At 43.2% G+C, this 19,647-nt stretch overlaps 1 protein-coding gene across 4 annotated transcripts in view; it reads left to right on the forward strand.

Annotated features, from left to right (window-relative positions):
* The window catches only part of AFAP1 (actin filament associated protein 1), a 62,678-nt gene that overhangs the window by 20,297 nt on the left and 22,734 nt on the right, over window positions 1–19,647 (forward strand). For all 4 annotated transcript variants that reach the window (XM_056862246.1, XM_056862248.1, XM_056862247.1 and 1 more), the window contains exon 6: window positions 12,259–12,351. In XM_056862246.1, coding sequence (XP_056718224.1) covers window positions 12,259–12,351 — 93 coding nt within the window. The remainder of the gene's footprint in view (window positions 1–12,258; window positions 12,352–19,647) is intronic.

The raw sequence follows: 19,647 nt of genomic DNA on the forward strand, positions 1-19,647 counted from the left end.
AACTGGATAGGAAAATGGAGTTTCTTTCCAAAAAGGTGCATGAGGCAACGGCACTGTCTATTCAGGCCAAAACCTCTCTAGCTCTCATGGCTAGGGCTTCGAATGCTTGGATTAAGAAGCTCACTCAGCTTCTCCCCACTGCAGATAAAAAAAATAGCAGAGGGCCTCTCTTGGGTGTTAAAGGCGTCTTCCTTCATGGCGGATGCATCTTTAGACGCGGTGATTTTCACTGCTAGAGCACTGCTCTCTAATACAGCCATACACAGGGCCTTATGGGTAAGACCATGGAAGGCCGAGTACAGGTCCAAGACCATGTTAATGGCTCATCCCTTCAAAGGCAGAAAGCTATTTGGAGAGAGGCTGAATAAGATGCTTTCTGAACTTAAGGATAAGAATAAGGTGATTCTTAAGTCCCATAGAAAGGAACCCCGTTTTGGTCATTACTCTCAGCCCTTTCGATCCTACCATACCTCATCTAGATTCAGACAGGATCAGAGACACCCACACTGGTTTTCCCAGAGAGGGTCCTTTCGATGCTTTAACCGGTTCAATCGCTCATCCCAACCACAGCCCTTTCGGGCAGACAAATCCGACAAGTTCTCCAATGGGAACAAACAGTGATGCCAGGGCCCCAGTGGTGGGAGGAAGATTACAACTTTTCCTTCCACAATGGCGCCACTCCCAGACGGATGCCTGGGTACTACAACTGATTCAACAGGGATATCTAATAGAATTTCATCGCAAGCCCCCAAATCGATTCATCGCCTCTCCAGGCTACCGCAGTACCGTGAAACATCAAAGAACTATGGAAGCCATCTCTTATCTGCTCCAAATTGGGGCCATAGAGGAAGTTCCTGTACTGGAATGTCTCCAAGGGGTTTATTCCGCCTTTTTCACGGTCCCCAAAAAGAATGGGGACTGGAGAGCGATCCTGGACCTCAAATTCCTCAATCGCTTTGTTCAGGCCAAACACTTCCATATGGAGACTCTGAGAACCATTGTAGAGGCATTGTGTCTGAACTCCTTTATGACTTCCATAGACCTTACCGAGGCCTACATGCACATCCCCATTCATCCATCGCACCGCAGCTTCCTGCGCTTCAGTTATATGGACTTTCATTTACAGTTCAGGGCAATGCCCTTCAGCCTGACATCTACCCCCAGAGTGTTTTCCAAAATAATGGTGGCCATCGTGGCGTTGCTGAGAAAGGAGGGGATCCAATTGCATCCCTACCTAGACGATCTTCTCATCTGTACTCCCTCATACAAATTGGCCCTACAGCACACCAGTCGGGTCATCTCGACACTCGAGATGCATGGTTACCTTATAAACCAGACCAAAAGCCTTTTAATCCCGACACAGAGGATCAAGCACCTGGGAGTGCTCATAGACTCCACTACCAACTCAGTGTATCTTCCGACAGACAAGGCTCGCAAGATTGCAGTCGTAGCCAAATCTGCAATAAAATCATCTTGACATCAACTCATGACTCTGTCAAGGCTTCTAGGCCTTATGGTGTCTTGTCTAGGCCTGATTACCTGGGCGCGATTTCACTCCCGACCTCTTCAAGCAGCGCTGCATCACTTTCAACTGTTCATCACACACAAGATAGACAAGACCTTCTCCTTGGACCCAATGGCCAGGGCGAGTCTTTCCTGGTGGACCAACATCATCAATCTAACTGCAGGTCTACACGATCAGCCAGTTCAGGTGTTCACAGACGCCAGTCTCGAGGGCTGGGGAGCCACTGTGAAAGGCTTCTTCACTCAAGGGGTATGGAATCAGCCAGAATCTTCCCTCCACATCAATCTCCTCGAACTCAGGGCAGTGTGCCTAGCTCTCTTCAAATTCCACAACCTGCTTCGAAACAAACATGTCCTCATAAGGACAGACAACGTGGCGACCAAGGCCCACATCAATAAGCAGGGTGGGTCTCGCTCCTCTCGCCTACATCAGGAGTCTGTGGTCATTTTGCTCTGGGCTGAAAAACACCTTCTGTCTCTGAGGGCAGAACATGTCAGGGGCATCCTCAACACCCAGGTGGACTGGCTAAGCCGGCAGACTCTTCAGGAAGGGGAATGGATGCTGGATCCACATGTCCTCCAAGCCATCACCAACCAGTTTAGAACTCCCTTGGTGGATCTGTTCGCCTCGTTCCAGAATTAACAGGTGGAGAGGTTCTTCTTCCGATTTTACCATCCGGAAGCAGAACAAGTGGATGCCCTTCTGACTCAGTGGCCTCAGGGGCTCATGTATGCATTTCCACCGCTTCCGATTCTTCCGAAGGTAATCAGGAAGATCAGATCAGAGAGGGTGGAGGTAATTCTGATTGCTCCCATTTGGCCACGTCAGCCGTGGTTCCCGGCGCTCTTGGAACTCTCCATTTGGACGCCCTGGCCTCTCCCAGTATCCTCCAATCTCCTTCAGCAGGGACCGATGACTCATCCAGACTCAGGATGGTTTCAATTGACCGCATGGATGTTGAGAGGACAAGGCTCTTAGCCCTCGGCCTTTCCGAGGAGGCTGTGGAAACCATATTAAAAGCCAGACGTCCTTCCACTGTACGTATATATCAATATACCTGGAAAACTTTTGCCCGATGGTGCCACCGGAAGGCGATCAATCCCATCTCTCCCAAGCTCCCTCAGTTGCTGGAGTTTCTTCAGGATAGTGTACAACAGGGTCTTAGAGCAGCTACCTTATGGAAACAGGTGTCAGCAATTGCCACGTTTTACCCAAGATTTGACGGGACTCCCCTGTCATCTCACCCCCAGATTAAGGCCTTTATTAAAGGAGTGGCTCAATCTACCCATCCTGTGTTACACCGTTTTCCCACGTGGAGACTGAACACGGTGCTGTCGGCTCTAACCAAAAGTCCCTTTGAACCTATGAGGGAAATCCCCTTACGGATGGTGAGGATGAAAACCTTATTTTTAGTTGCCATAACCTCTGCCAGGAGGATATCCGAATTGAGTGCCCTTTCTATCCGCAAGGATTTATGCGTGTTCCATAAGGACAAGATTGTTTTACGGACTGACCCTTCCTTTGTTCCCAAAGTGAATTCTAGATTTCATCAGACTCAGGAGATTCACCTCCCTTCCTTTTGTCCCAATCCTTCCACTCCTAAGGAATGGAATTGGCACTCATTGGACTTGCGCAGGGCCATTCGCATTTATATTTCTAGAACTGAATCTATTAGGAAAACAGAATTTATGTTTATATCCATTTCAGCACCCAACAAAGGTCTTCGCATGTCCCGACAGGCCATAAGTACATCAATTAGACTATGTATCAGGGAGGCTTACCTAGCCAGTGGCCTCCAGGTCCCGAATGGTATCACGGCCCATTCATTGCGGAGCACAGCCACCTCGGCTGCCTTTTTCAAACAAGCCTCGTCTGAAGAGATGTTCAAGGCTGCCACCTGGTCCAATGTGACCACCTTCATTAGACATCGGATCAACACCTTGGCCTCTGCTGAGGCGGCATTTGGCAGACGCGTCCTACAATACATGGTGGAAGATGATGAGGATTAAATTCCCACCCGTTAACATCATTTCTCTTGGATATCCCAAAGATCAAAATGCCCTTCCTTCAGAGTGGGAAAGGTACATTGTTTACTCACCGAGAAGGTCCTTTCCGCTCTGAAGTAGAAGGGCATCTTGCCCACCCAGAGATGGAAGCATCATCTTCCGAGGGTGGACGGACGCACACCAGTCTGACATACAGATCCGATTGACCTCATAGTATTCTAGAGTCATCATTGACTAGTTCTATGTTTCTTGTTCAGTTGACTGTTGTTTGTTGTACTCCTTGTTTGTGAGTGCACTTTCCCTGTCTCTCGAGCTCGATGTAGAATAACTGGAAGTGGAGGCATTCCTCGCCCAGGAGACAGGAAGTTGTTAGTTAAGTCCTGCCTACCCCTAGCAATGGGCGAGAAACACCCCAAAATCAAGATGCCCTTCTATTTCAGAGTGGAAAGGACCTTCTCGGTGAGTAAACAATGTACCTTTTTGGCTGTATCAACGGAAGTATTGTGTCCAGATTGCTCAAAGTGATGGTATCTCTTTGCTCTGGTTAGACCTCACCTAGGGTGTTGTGTTCAGTTTTGGGCACCACAATTTAAGAAGTACGTAGATAAGCTGGAACGTGTCCAGAGGAGGGCAACGAAGATGGTGAGGGGTCTGGAGACAAAGCCCTATGAGGAAAGATTGAAAGAGCTCGGTATGTTTAGCTTGGAGAGGAGACAACTGAGGTGATATAACTATCTTCAAGTATTTGAAGGGCTGTTGTATAGAGGATGGTTCAGTGTGGTTTTCTGTTGCCCCAGAAGGTCAGACCAGAACCAATGGGTTGAAATTAAATCAAAAGAGTTTTCGGTTAAACATTAAGAAGAACTTTCTGACAGACAGAGCGGTTCCTCAGTGGAACAGGCTTCGTCAGGAGGCTAAATGGCTGTCTGTCAGTAATGCTAATTCTGTGAACTTAGGCAGATCATGGAAGGGAGGGCAGGAAGGGTTGTGTCAATGTTTGGCTCTCGTGGCCCTTTCTTGCATGTCCAGGTTAGTGCCGATCGCCAGGAAGCAATTTTCCTCCAGGCCAGATTGCCTAGGGATCCTGGAGGGTTTTTGGGTTTTTTTGCCATCTTTTGGGCATGGAGTAGGTGTCACTGGGAGTGTGAGGGGAGGTAGTTGTGAATTTCCTGCATTGTGCAGGAGGTTGGACTAGATGATCCCTTGCAACTCTATGATTCTATGATTATTTCCAGAATAGAGCTCACTCTATAAGAAGCATTTCCTTGACACTATAAAGAGAAAAAATGCCACATCTTTCACACAATTGACCAATCTATCTGACAGCAGATAACACAGTATCCCCTTCTCAGAAAGTGTCTTGAGCTGTTTTATCCAGGGAGTGATATATTTATTTTGTGCAATATTATATTGTGAACATGCTAAAACATTGTGGTCTAGGGGGGTCTATTTGATCCAGACAAAATTGGCATTTTCGTTCTTCTGCAGTAATTTTATTGTATGGTATCCCCCTTGTGTCTTGGCTGAGTCTAGGGCATTACATCTCACCAATAAGAAAGCTCGTCGAAACTTACGAATTTCTAGCCAGCAGAAATAGTCTGGCAAGGAGAAAGTTGAAGGGTATCTGGAAGAAGTGAGGTGAACATTTACAATCTGTGTCCTTAAACACTAAGGACCAGTCCTCATTTAAGATCTTATTTTATAATTGTTTATAGCTTGCTTTCCGAGTACTATTCCTTGCAGCTTTCAGTTGCTCTATTGGAAGAGAAAATCTTTTGTCTAACCTACTAGTCCAGATGGACACAGAGATACTGAGATTAACAACTGAAACATGTCAGGAGCTGTTACCTCAAAGAAGGAGTATCAAAATTTAATGACAGATTGATATATAATAGATGATAAGTTTGGGAGCCCCAGTTCTAACCGTATAGTGGAGGAGGAGATACATCGCGGAATACCCAGCAAGCTTCCAAAAGATTTAACTTGAAGACTATCGAGATGGTCTATATGGCCAGTGTACCAAACTGGAGTAGCTTATCTAACAGTAAGAAGCATTTGACTGAGGGTCAGACTAGATGATACCACATCCCCAAGTCTGTCAAAGAGAACTAGGACCATTTTAGAGCCTTTTTTTAACTTTTAAAATTGCTGTGAGACCTGATCATGCTGAGGACAGATCATTCCCCACAGACCTTTTTAACAGCTGAAGCAGCCAGTGCAGGGTGGGGGAAGAGATAGACCCAATCTTCGCGGACAAAGAATGGCTACCTGTAAGCATTAAGGTCGCCCTCGTTATAAATGCACAGGATCCATTAATAATTGATGTGGTGGCAAGATTTTTACTGAGGGCAATTAAAGTGCGTGAAAGCTTGTGCAACTCATAAGGTAATTTTAGGGCTGTGAAGTGAGTAACTTCTAATGTATTTAAACCTGTTTTAGAGTCAATTTTATGCCGATGATTCTAAATTGTTTTTATCATGTTTATATAGATGTTGTATAACTAATGCCAATAAAGGCTTCGTATTTGTATTCGGGTGGGGGGAGAGGAGCCCCTCATCCCCTGTGCCACAGTCCCCAACTGGATTGGGTTCCCTTGGCCATTTTAAAAGGGTTTTTTTGTAAAAAAAAAAAAAAAAAAAAAAAAAAAAAAGGCTCTAAAATGTCACTACATTCCTGGGGCAGTCTCATGGAAGCTGTATCATCTAATTTGGCACTAAGTGGGATCTCCTCAATGAAAGATTATGCTAGAACAGAACCCACACGACTTCTGTTTTTGTGTGTTTTGTGGTTGCAACGTCCTAACACTGTTATCTTGCTGAAAGTATCACTTCCTTGGAGAGCTGATGAAGCCTAATCTATTTCAGAATGGCTCTCCTCAGGCAGAATAACCTTCCTCCAGTGGTTCGTTGGAGTTTATGAGGCATCTTAAAAAGAATTCTTCTTTGCTTTTGTGTGCCCTTTCTGTTCGCAAGTTGATGCCTTAGTTTCATGCCAGTTTGCACAGTGTGGCAGCTGTACTGAAAGGACAAGTGTGTTATTTACGCTCTCCCTGGGGGAAAACAACCAGCTTCCGTGGAAATGTGTTTTGTATTGTTTTCTCCCTCCATTAACTCAGCTTCTGTGGGAGAGCTGTTTCCGGTGCAAGAACGGTACCTTTTTCTTAATGTTCATGGAAGTGCGGTCGTTTAGGGACCAAGGTGCTTGCCCTTTGGAAGCTGCAGTGCAAATATAGCTCCATCCCTTCCCCTTTTATATGGGCTCGGGTTCTACTCCATGTCTCCCTTCAGCTAGAAGCAGGCTCTCCCTTATCTGTCCACAGACCTGGCTGGAGCAGCCCTTCTTCTCAGGTCTGCCTCACCTTGGGTCACCTTGTCCTTTCTGGAACCTGCTTTGATGAGATCTCCTGCTATGCATCCACTTTTGTGTGTTGGAGCCCTCTTTTGAATACGGCTCTTTTTGGAGGTCTTCTGGTAGTGGTAAGCTTGAGAGACCCTCAGAGCTCTCCTGGAGCCATCCTGTTGTGTCTGTCCTCTTGGGCAGGCCCATGGCCAGGGGAGGGAGACTGTCAGGAGTTGGGTGAGCTGGCCGACCAAGGGCAGCCCACCCGTGTCCAAAATACACCTCCGGGAGGGAGGGAGGGAGGGAGGGAGGGAGGGAGGGAGGGAAGGTGGTTGCAGCTTCCCTGTTCTTTCTCAGGAAGAAAGCAGGACTCTGGGAATAGATGGATGAGGAGGCAAGAAGGGTGGCAACCCCATGGGAAGCCCTTTTGGCTCTGGCTGCTATCAGGGAGTCAGGTCTCACCCCTGGCCAGAGGACTGGGAGAGTCCAGGAATGCCCCCCCCCCCAGGAAACCCTTTGAGAGGTGGGCCAGGAGGAAGCGCCAGGCCACTCTCCAGGTTATGGGAGAGAACAGTAGCAGTTGGAAGAGTGGGAACCAGGTGCAAAATAACCCCCTTCCTATTGGCAGCAGAGGCTCTTCAAAGACCCCTCTGGGGAGAAAGGGAATGCCGGAGGCCGCCACAGCCTCTGACTCTGTCCCTGCGCTGAGTCGGACATTAATGTTTCCCACTCACTTTCTACTCAGTAGGGTCTTCACGGATTGCTGTAAGATCTCAGAGCAGTCATGAGAGAACTGAAGAATTTGGTGGGTGCTTGCTTTGCCATTCAAGTCATATATTCCTTTCTCCAGGCTCTCTTCATAACAAGGGGTATTCCCAGAAACAAATGGAATATCTTATCTCACAGCACCCTTGAACCCAAATAGCCCACAGCTGTGGGGCAGCTAGGGGACAGGGTCTTTCTTTTTGCCTTTGGAGGTAGATGTTGTCATCAAGAGGGTGTTGTGGGCTGCTCTTAAGGATCATGAGGCAATGTTTGGCAGAAGTAGGTCGCAGAAAGTCTTCTAGGCCTTCATCAGTCAAAACCAGCGCCTTGAATTGCGCCTAGGAGATAAAAGAGAGACAGCTTTGCCAGGCATAAGGAGGCCTGGATCCTCTCCTCCTGTGGTGATGAAATCGGTCTTTACAGCTCCAGCTCCCTGATCGGTGCCAAATTCCTCCTCCTGACCTCTGTCTGACTTCCTTAGCCGTCCTGCCTGGCCAAAACTAATTACCACTGTGGTATGAGCAGAGGCTGAAAATATGAGCTGTTCTATCAAGGTCAGCAAAGAGGCAGGAACAGAAATGCAGCGTTCAAGTACAATGTTAAGTAGGTTCTCGCTAAACCAAAGCACTGTACTTTTTAAAGCGGCCTGTTGTGTTCTACGATGTATGGATTTTGCTTCCGCTCTTCCTCTTAAGCTCCCTCCAAAGGTACACGTTAATTTTTTCAGGGTCTGGTTAAGGTGGGAGGCGGAAACGAAAAGGAGAACGTTGTTAAAAGTCCATCAGCTTGTATTCCAGTGGGGCAGAGGAGGAAAGCCACGCGCCGGGAATTGGCAGCGTTTTAGAATCAAAGAGCCAAACTACCTCAGAATTCAGAGCGAGGGATCAAGAAAGAGCCAGTATACAGGAGCGTATTTGCATAACTGAAAATATTCATTATTATATTATACATTATTGATAATCGACATGTTGATTAATCTACAGCCCCAAACACTTGCTGTTGCGAGTCCTTTATTAGGAAGGGGTACATCTGAGATCTCACAGTGAGGTGTAAATACACACAGGAGCACTCAGTTTGTTTTAGCAAAATGGCATAAATCTGTGCATGGTTCACACTTGAATTCCTGGCATCTGTTCAACTTTCATCATTTCCCTTTCTTTAAGGCACCTCTAAGAGGCTCTTGAATCACATAAAAATCTTCCTGCTCTTCCCTTTGCCGACTGGCTCTTCTAGCATCCCACCAACTCCTCCCGTGTACCTTAACACAGAGATTTCATTTCCTTTTGAGAAGAACCACATGAGGTTCTGTAACGAGCCACATTTGGCACTAGAGCTGCTGGTGCAAACCGCTGTCTGCCCACCATCTGACTGCCCTGCTAAAGCAAGTGGGAAGCGTCGGCTGGCCGGAGAGGCAGGGATGCCTGGTTTTACGCTGTGCTGATGGGAAGAGGGTGGTTTCTAGTCCAGGCCCTGCTCAGTTACAGCTAATTTCATTGCATTTTGGTTCGATTTGTTCCTCATACTTCTCTGTCCTTGGGCACCCCCGCTTACCATTTCAAACAGCGGATTTGAAAGGGACAGTGTTCTTCAGTGCCTGTCTAAACAGGGATATGTGGGGAGAGATGTTTAGGGCCTCTTTAGGGCGAATTCTCCTGGGACGGAGGGAGCCCTAATTGGGATTATGTGCAGGCAGACAGAGCCAGCTGTTCTCCTTGCATCCTCATGAGATCTATACAGGGCGAAGAAACAGATGGCTCCCAAACAGTCTTTCTGGTTTTAACACCAGATTTCCTTCATGTGCTATTAGAAAGATTTTACTGAAGGTATACAAGGTGCCTGGGATGTTCATGCTAGACCAGAATATTCTAGTTCAGGCTTCCTCATAAAAAGAAGGACGTCGGAGGCCTGGATTTTCTGCCAGAAAAACCTGTGTTGCTGCTGTGTAGGATCCATGATAGGTTGTTTGTGGCTTTGGATTTTACTTAATTTTATGGTAGGTTGCTGCCTTCTCTCCAATACGACATTGATCCACAATGGAAATTAAAATGCTGGGGAAATTAAATTTGGTCTGTGTAGTATTAGCAGAAAGCTGTGTGAGATGGTGTATGTTAGCCACGTTATTCTGGGCTTAATTCAGCTCTGCAAATAACTTGTTACAAATTTTTTACAAGCCCATCTTCCCTATTCTTACCTTTGTTTTTATTGTATTTTATTATTGTGTTGTTGTTTTAAATTGTTCATTGTTGTGGTACGTGTGCTGCCTCACGTGGGTTACTGCGGTCCCACAGGCCTGCCACAGAGAGATTTTGAAGCACCAAAACTCTAGAGCAGAGGTGTCGACCTCATTTGTTAGGAGGGCTGGATATGACATAAATGTCACTTGGTTGGGCCCGGCCAGATGCGTTCAGATCTGCACTGCATGTTGGCTCAGACCTCCAAAGAAGGTCCAAGCCAGCAGTCAGCACGGATCTGAATGCAGATGTACGCAGGGTCACCCTGCATTCAGATCTGTGCTGCTTGTCAGCTTGGACCACCACATGGAGGTCCGAGCCTGCAGGCAGCATGGATCTAAACGCAGAGTGACCCAGCCTGGCGCTTAGGAAAGGCTGGCGCTAGACTCTGTCTCCTGGGCTGCAGCATCCAATTTCCTCCACTCATTCACTTACCATGGCATCCTGGACCTCAGCAACGGCTGAGGACCTCAGCAACGGCTGTCGCTCCTCAGCTTTCCAATTCTCCTCCCACTCAAGTCGATAACCAAACAGCTTTGCACCCCATCCAACTTGATCCTCTTGGTGGAAGTTTGGGGAAGGGGGGGTATCAAGCACCACAGATATGAGAAGAGCAAGAGGAGCCTGCCAAAAACTGGAGATTGACCTCCCTCCGCAGATCCCAATACCCTGCCCAGCAGCTGACCTGTCAAACAGCTGATCGGCAGGAAGGCTTTCCAACTGGTGGGGAAGGAAGGGGGGGCAGGGACCAGCAGGCCGAACTCTCACAGTGTAGAGGACTTTACTCCAGCTTCTCTTGCTAAATGTGACTCGCCTTGTGCATAGTCTGTCCTGATAGGCACTGTTCAGCATCGCCCCGCTCCTTCCACACAAACACACCCTCAACCACCACCGAAAAGGACTGTAATCTAGTTTAGATGGAGGCTTCTTCATTTGCAGAGGTAAACAAAGTCTGCAGCCCTCGGGAGCGGGGTGTGTGTGTGTTGCTGCTTTGGATTGGATCACTGTCCGGATAACCATGCTCCATGGGCCAGATCTGGGCCACGGGCCTTATCTTTGACACCTTTGCTCTAGAGGGCACGCCCCCCGCAGTCCACGCTGCTTTTCCACCTTTTACAGTGACCCTGTCACTGCTAACATAGAGTCCAAGTCAGAACGGATGCGAGAGATTTTATCTGCAAAGTGCTGAGCAAAATGGTCACAGAAGGCCACCGAACCACCCATCTTCTCCTGCAGGCCAGATCCCAACAGGCCTCTGACCACCTGGAAGACCTCCATCGGCCTACACTGTGCAGACTCAACGGTGGCAGAAAAGTGTTTTGTTTGCTGCCAGCACTGCCATGGAGTACCCTTTACATTGAGCTTTTTCCCATGTCTTAGCAGATTTGTTCCAAGTCTTCTTCCACTGTTGTTCTAGCCGTCTCCCTTGTCTTTTGATTGCCCACAGCCCCTCAGTAAACCAAGCCTGGGCTCTAACACTTGAGAGAGAGAGAGTGCCTGGGAGTGATCGTGTCAACCACCTCCGCCATTTTCTCATTCCAGAGGCATCGACAAGGACACCAATGGCTGCTGTGCCCACTTCCATTATCTTCTGAAGGGTGCTTTTCTTTAGTCATTTAGGATTAAATTGAAGAGCAGGTTTTCAGGCCGTGCCCTGGCTTCTCTTTCTTTAGGAATATGCAGTATGTTTTTCCCATACTGAGTGACTTAACCATTCCCTTAGATTTGTGACTTTAATTTTAGATTAAAATTAGTTTTATCTTCCAAGTTCTGCATGACAGATAAATAACACTTTGGCCCTGTTTTACAAGCATTTCTCCCAGTGGTTCCCAACCTTTTTTTGACCAGGGACCACTAGGACTTTTTTGTTCGGTGCAGGGACCCCAAGGTTCAAAATAAAAATTCAGAGAATTTGAAAATAAACTTTAATCATAACTGTTAGTTAAACATTAAACTTAGAATAATATTTGAATATATATTTTTATAATAGAGAACTTTTAATTGAAAATATTAATTTATTATGGGTTTAGAACTTTGTTTTGCGGACCTTAATTTAGTTCTCGCGGACCCCTGGGGGTCCATGGACCCCTGGTTGGGAACCAGTGCTCTATCCAGTAGCCTGTGTGTCTCAGGCTTGGCCTGAACTATTCTACCGTAGCTTAAATATTTCACCTCCTAACACTGTAGTTCCTCTAGTTCATGCATGAAGATGGACAATCTGAAGTGACGGCCATCCCTCGGGAGTTTTCTTGACTTTGAGGATTTTCATTTTTCAAGATAGGAGCTACCCGTAATGCTGATTTCTTATACGTTCTCCAGTGCCATTTACATAGCTTCAAACAAAATGAGGTAATTTATTTTTTATTCTCTCCCCCCCCCCATTTCTTTATAGGTAATAAAGGAAGTTTGCAACAACTATGTTGGAGGTGCAGATTCAGATGGGCCACCATCTAATTCTCCTATACACAAGACTGAACTAGAAAAGGTAATCCTTGTACCATAAAAGACTAGTGAGAAATGTTTCATGTGATTGTTTTTCTTTAATTAGTAATTCAGTCAAATGCTAGATTTGGTTGAATTTCTCAGTTATCGCTGCACTTAGAGAGCTGTGGCTCATGAAAGCTCATACCCTGCCAGAAATGTCGTTAGTCTTTAAGGTGCTACTGGACTCTTGCTCTTTTCTACTGCTACAGAAAGACTAACATGGCTACCCGTCGTAGTCTTCCTCCATGTTATTTGCCACAATTGTATGATGAAATTGGCCAGTGTTCACTGATTCTAGAAGAAAAGAGTAGGCTTGGTATTTTCCCAGAAATGCTAAACACAGTAGACATTTGATACAAAACAAAAAGAAGGACTAGATACCTTGTGAATTTGGTCTCGTTTACTATGATGCAGATTTGTAACTTGGCAAGAGGAGACTTTGCAGCATGGCTGCGTCTTTGTGCTCATGTTCCTACTCTGAGGAAGAAGATCATTGGTGCAATCCTAAAGAGAGTTATGCCCTTCTAAGTCCATTGAAGTCCATGGGCTCCACTATAGAGCACTGTAGAGAGCACTTAACCACAAGAGTTGCCAGTCCTCAGCTTTGGAGGTGGGCTTGTTTGTATGTCTGAAGATGCTACTAAATTTCTGGCTCCTTCCTTTATTTGTCTAAGCTGGATTAGTCCCTTGCCTTTTTTGTTTATCTCACAAAGGTTTTTCCATTATCTCACAACCACCACACACACACGCGCGCACACACACAGATATCTGGTCTTTATTCAGCAGTTCATCTCATCTTCTTTCCCTTTAATATGACCAAGTTTCTCCTCTTTTTCCTTTTCACTGATTTCCTTCCATTATTATATTGATTTTAAAATCTTTTTCATTTAAATGCTTTCCTGCTTGCTCCTGACTGTCTCTCTTCATTCTCCTTAAGGCAGAGATCACATTTGTTGTCTTACACCTCTTATTTCCTTTCCTTTTTGGCACCACCTTCTCTGGAATTTATTGGCCTCCCTTCCAAGTCATTGCTATGACTTAGCCCCTCCCAGTCATTAGGAAGCACTTGGTACATTTGTAGTCACAGCAGCTGCAACATTTACAATCCAGTCATAAACAGAATTATACCCTTCTTAGTCCCACTGAAGTCAGTGGTTTTTAGAAGGGTGTAACTCAGTTTAGGATTAGAAAAGAGCAAGAGTCCAGTAGCACCTTAAAGACTAACAAACATATTTTCTGGCAGGGTATGAGCTTTAGTGAGCCACAGCTCACTTCTTCAGAGTCCTGATACTGGACTCTTGCTCTTTTCTACTACTGGACTCTTGCTCTTTTCTACTACACACGGCTACCCACTATCAGTTTAGGATTGTCCTTCTAGTCTTATAGTAGATTTAATTGATTATTATTTTTTTTGCAATCAAGGCACAGCTGACTTATGTGACCACGTAGGGTTTTCAAGGCAAGAGATGTTCAGAGGTGGTTTGCCATTGCCTGCCTCCATGTCACTCCCCTGGTATTCCTTGGAGGTCTCCCATCCAAATACTTGCCTGGGTGGAGGCTGAGAGTGTGTGACTGGCCCAAGGTCACCCAGCAAGCTGCCATGGCAGAGCAGGGATTAGAACCTGGGTTTCCCTTACCAACATAAGGATTACATAAAGAAAAGAACCTCACCTCTTGACACCCAAGTGAGTACAAAAGAACTCTTCGTCTACTTACTAGAAATTTGAACAGACGGGAGGCTGATAAGAATATTTCTGGGACCCCCACCCCTCCATAATCCGAACTGAAAAAGTTTGATCTGAGTTAGTCATCGGGATTAGCGACAGGAGCCTTATCGGATCGATCAGCCTAAACCATAACAAAGAGTCGGAAGGATACCTTTTAGACTGACAAGAATTATCACCAATGAGAGGTCCGAAGGAAGGGGAGGGTGATTTCTCTTCCTGATTTTCCGGTGAATTCCTGCCACGTTTGCAGTAAGGGAGTGCCTGGAACGGAAGACTCTCTATAACACCCTCTCTATCATTGGAACTAAAACAACAGGAAGTAGCCGCGGGACTGAATATCCGTCGCACTCGAGTTACTTTCAAATCATCCCTGAAGGAATAACCATCGAGAAGAGGCGATAGAAGGTCTGCAGCACTAGTAACTTCCTGTTTACTTCCTGATTAATCCGATCTAGAGCGACCGAAAAAACTCACTGGTATTTTAAAACTTTAAAATGCAATTTTAAAGCCAATTTCGACTCTTTTCAACCCGAAAAAATTACTAGGCTGATCTTTGAACTATCATCTTTTAACCAGCACCTTAAAGGCCCTGTCGATGGACATGTATTTTACCAGTTTTTTTTTGAATGTAAATGTCTCGACCCCGCTCTGGCTCACTACATAGCCCTGCCTATACTAAACTAAGGGACTCTTTACAAACCTCGACCATGGAAAAAAAGTTACAGGATATGCTAACTAAACAAACTGAGGCAACAAATAAACAGTTTGAACAGATGTCTGCACAGATGGCACAGTTGACTTCTATGATGACAAATCTTGGTCAAGCATCCCAAGCTATTAATCAGAAGTTGGATGTGGTCACTGGAGACTTGAAAGAAGTAAAAACTCAAATGATTGTTATGAAGACAGATATGCAAGCGATGGATGTATCAATTAAGAAAGTGATGGATGAGCACAAGGACACAAAGAAAAAATTAACAAGCCAAGAAAAACAGATTGAAACAATACAAGCGGATCAGATGGCGGCAAAAAATCAAATGGCAATGATGGAGATGAGAGTGAAAGAGACCAACCTTCGTATACGCAATTTTCCAGATATGATGGGAGATAATAAAGAATCTGCAATACCAAATTTGGCCTACTTATTTCAGATAGATGAACAAGAATTAAAACAAGCCATTAATAGAATATACAGGATACCACTACCTGCTAGAATGAGAAGATCTAAGCCAAGAGATTTGATGATAGTGTTCTATGACACCAGAGTTAAAGACAAGATTATGAAGATTCATTATGAAAATCCAGTGTCAGCAGGAGACTCCTCTCTTATACTACTGAAGGATATTCCAAGGCATCTACTTTCACAGAGGAATAACTACAAAGACTTTGTGTCTATACTGAAAGCTAATGGCATCAAATATCGTTGGATTATGCCACAAGGTTTGGCTTTCACCTATAAGGAAGTGAAAACGACAATTCTATCCCAAGCAGATGTGGGGAAATTTTTGAGAAAATATAAAATGGACCTTAAAGAATTACCTGGAGAGAAGGAGGAAGAAGAAGAGGAAGAAGAAGAGGTACAGGGTGCAGAAGGTGGTACTAAATTATAGACTTTTTATTTTGTTAAAAATACTACACTATGGCAAAAGCAATTTCTTGGAATGTAAATGGACTGAATGAGAAAACTAAAAGGGCCAGAATCTTCAAATATCTACAGAAATATAAATACTCCCTAATCTGCCTACAAGAAACCCATATAGCTTCAAAGCATAAAAAATACTTGGAGAAACAGATGCTTGGACAAGCATTTATTGCTTCTGCTAAAACTAAAACAAAGGGAGTGGTAATCTATGCCCACCCCAGTCTCTGTCCAGAACTAGTATATAAAGACAATGAAGGAAGAATTGTAATTATCAGAACTAAAATATTGGGACAAAGGACAATAGTGGTTGGAATCTATGCACCCAATGAAGGGAAAAAATCCTTCTATGAAAAATTACATGACCTGATAACCCAGTACGCACAAGACCAAATTTTATTGATGGGCGACTTCAATGGAATTATTCTCCCATCTCTGGACAAAAAATCAAAAGCAAAAGATATCAATGATGGATGCTTGCCTAAAACTTTCTTTGCCATGGCTTCAGAATTAGAATTACAAGACATTTGGAGAACGATGAATACAACAGCTAAAGAATACACCTTTTATTCAGCAAGACACGATTCACACTCCAGAATCGATATGATATGGGCCAGTAAATCAATTTTCACGCAACTACGTAAAATTCATATTTTACCTAGAACTTTTTCTGATCACAATCCTGTTACCTTTGATTGGAACAATAAACAAGCATTTAGATGGCGAATGAACGATAAACTTTTAAAAGACAACAAGATACAAAAGGAATTACAGGTTTTAATGAAAGACTTTTTTGAAATTAACCTTAATGGGGAAACTTCTTTAAATACAGTTTGGGACGCATTCAAAGCTGTTCTGAGAGGTTTTATGATACAGAAACACTCGGCCTGGAAGAAGACTCAATTGCAATTTACAAACAACATACTTTGGAATTTACAAAATTTGGAGCAGAAATTGGTAATGGTAACACAGGAAGAGGAGAGAAGAGAAATTCAAATACAGATTTCTGCATCTAAACACCAATTAAATTTGGTAATAATGGAGGAAATGAATAAAAATCTGAAACTTGCTAAACAAAAGTATTTTGAATATGCAAATAAACCAGGAAAATTTTTAGCAACACAACTGAAGGACTCATTTCAAAAGAAGATTATAACAAAAATCCAAACTGCTAAAGGACCAGTTTATTCAACTTCAGAAATTCAGAAAGAATTTGTTTCATTTTACTCTAAGTTATATCAGAAAGAAAATACTCCAAAACAGAAAATAGACAAATTTCTAAACTCAATACAGATGAAAGCTTTGTCAATGACCCAGAGAGAATGTATTGAAGCTCCAGTAACAAGGGAAGAAATACAAGAAGCAATACTGAGACAAAAAACGGATAAAACACCTGGACCAGATGGAATTACTGCACTATTTTATAGAACTTTTAGTGACAATTTAGTTGGATTTTTTGGTTCACTTTACAATGCAATTTTGGACGAGGGAACATCCCCGGAGACTTGGTCACACGCATTTATATCACTGATACCCAAAGAAGGAAGAGATCCAGAAAAAACATCTAATTACAGACCTATATCGCTCTTAAATGTGGATTACAAAATTTTTGCTTCGGTTTTGGCATGTAGGATAAAGCAATTTATTAAGGATCTTATACATGAGGACCAAGCAGGTTTTATACCAGGAAGGCAAATAAAAGACAATGTAAGAATTTTACTAGATTCACTGGAATATTATGACCATAATATTCAACAAACTGCGGCTTTTGTATTTTTGGATGCAGAAAAAGCCTTTGATATGGTCTCTTGGAACTTTTTGAAACGGATTTTGGATAAATTGAATTTTGGAGATCGTTTTCAGAAAGGTATATCGGCTATTTATACCTCCCAACAAGCTAAAATTTTGGTTAATGAATCAATGTCAGATAACTGCCAAATCACGAAAGGGACTAGACAGGGATGTCCCTTGTCTCCACTTTTATTTTTGTTGGTGTTGGAACCGCTATGTGTGAAACTAAGAAGTATGGAGGACATCCGCGGGCTAAGAATTAAAAAACATGAATTTAAGTTGAGAGCATTCGCGGATGACCTACTGCTAATTTTGGAAAACCCAACACAGTCAATGAATATACTTCAGGAGACTTTGGATGATTTTGGAAAAGTATCAGGCTTTAAAGTGAATCAAGAAAAAACAAAGATAATATTTAAAAATTTATCGGAAATACAACAACAGGAATTTATATCATATACTGGCTGGGAGAAAGCTAACAAAGTTAAATACCTGGGAATTTGGATCACTGCAAAGAATAAAGATCTGTTAACCAACAATTACCTCAAGTTATGGGGTAAGATTAAAACTGATATGATTATATGGTCAAACAAAAAATTGTCATTAATGGGACGTATTTCAACGATCCAAATGAATGTCTTACCGAGGATGCTCTTCTTATTCCAAAATTTACCAATAATATCACAAACAAAATATTTTGAAACTTGGAGGAAAGACATTTCAAACTTCATCTGGCAAGGAAAAAAACCAAGGACTGCTTATAAATACTTGGTGGATCTAAAAACTAGAGGAGGTTTAGCATTGCCTAACTTTCAACTCTATGCTGAAGCGGTAGCTTTAGTATGGCTAAAAGACTGGATGAATTTGTCAAATGTACGTTTGCTAGACTTGGAAGGTTATAATAACTTAAGTGGATGGCATGGTTATTTGTGGTATGATAAAATTAAACTACAAGCAACATTCCGTAATCATATAATCAGGTCCTCTCTACTTCGTATTTGGATGAGATATAAACACATTTTGGAACCAGAAACACCGATGTGGATATCGCCCCAAGAAATGCTAACTTTGCGCCCACTTAGACCAGACAAATTTATTACTTATCAAGATCTAACTAATTGGGAAGGAAAGAAATGCTCACTAAAAGACTTTCAACTGCTTAAGGATGATTTACAATGGCTTCAATATTACCAAATCAAATCAGTTTTTGTACAAGATGCAAAAAAAGGTTTCTCTAAAGAAAAATCTCCTTTTCAAAGGATTCTACTAGACAATAATACAAAGCTGATTTCTAAAATGTATAATCTCCTTTTAACAATATACTGTGAGCAGGACACGATTAAACCAACTATGATCGATTGGGCTCAAAATGTGGGACATGATATTGTTTTAAATAAATGGGAAAGATTATGGTCTAAAGATTTAAAAGGAATAAAAGCACAGTCAGTGCGAGAAAACATCTATAAAATGATGTATAGATGGTATCTAACACCCAAGAAAATTGCAAAGATTTATAAAACGATGTCCCCTACTTGTTGGAAATGTAACAAAGAAATTGGTTCCTTTTATCACATGTGGTGGACCTGTGACAAAGCCAAAGACTTCTGGGACATGATTTATAACGAACTGAGATTAATACTACAAAAGAATATATCCAAAACACCAGAAATGATGTTATTGAGTATGATTCCAGACGACTTAGCAACACAAAGGACCTTTTTGATATATGCCACAACAGCTGCGAGACTGCTTTATGCAGCGAAATGGAAAGGGCTAGAAACTCCAGAGAAAAAAGACTGGATTGTTAAAATGTTTGAAGTGGCAGAAATGGCAAAACTCACAGCTATTCTAAATGAAGAAAATGACGTTCGGTTTTTGGGGGAATGGGGGGCGTGGATGCATTATTGTGAATATGAGTTAAAATTGGGAAGAATGGAAGAATATTTTCTAATCTGATCCAGAGGATTATTTTTGATTTTTTTTTATATTGAATAAGCATAATTATATTTACTAACAGATTATGGTTTTTTATATATGGTATTGATATTTTATCAAGATTAGATTACCTATGACGGGAGGAACTTTTTATTAAGAGGCAGATAGAGGTGATGGGGAAGTCAAAAAATTTTCCATTTCTTTT

The sequence above is a fragment of the Euleptes europaea genome, chromosome 17 (assembly GCF_029931775.1).
Source record: "Euleptes europaea isolate rEulEur1 chromosome 17, rEulEur1.hap1, whole genome shotgun sequence".
NCBI lineage: Eukaryota > Metazoa > Chordata > Lepidosauria > Squamata > Sphaerodactylidae > Euleptes > Euleptes europaea.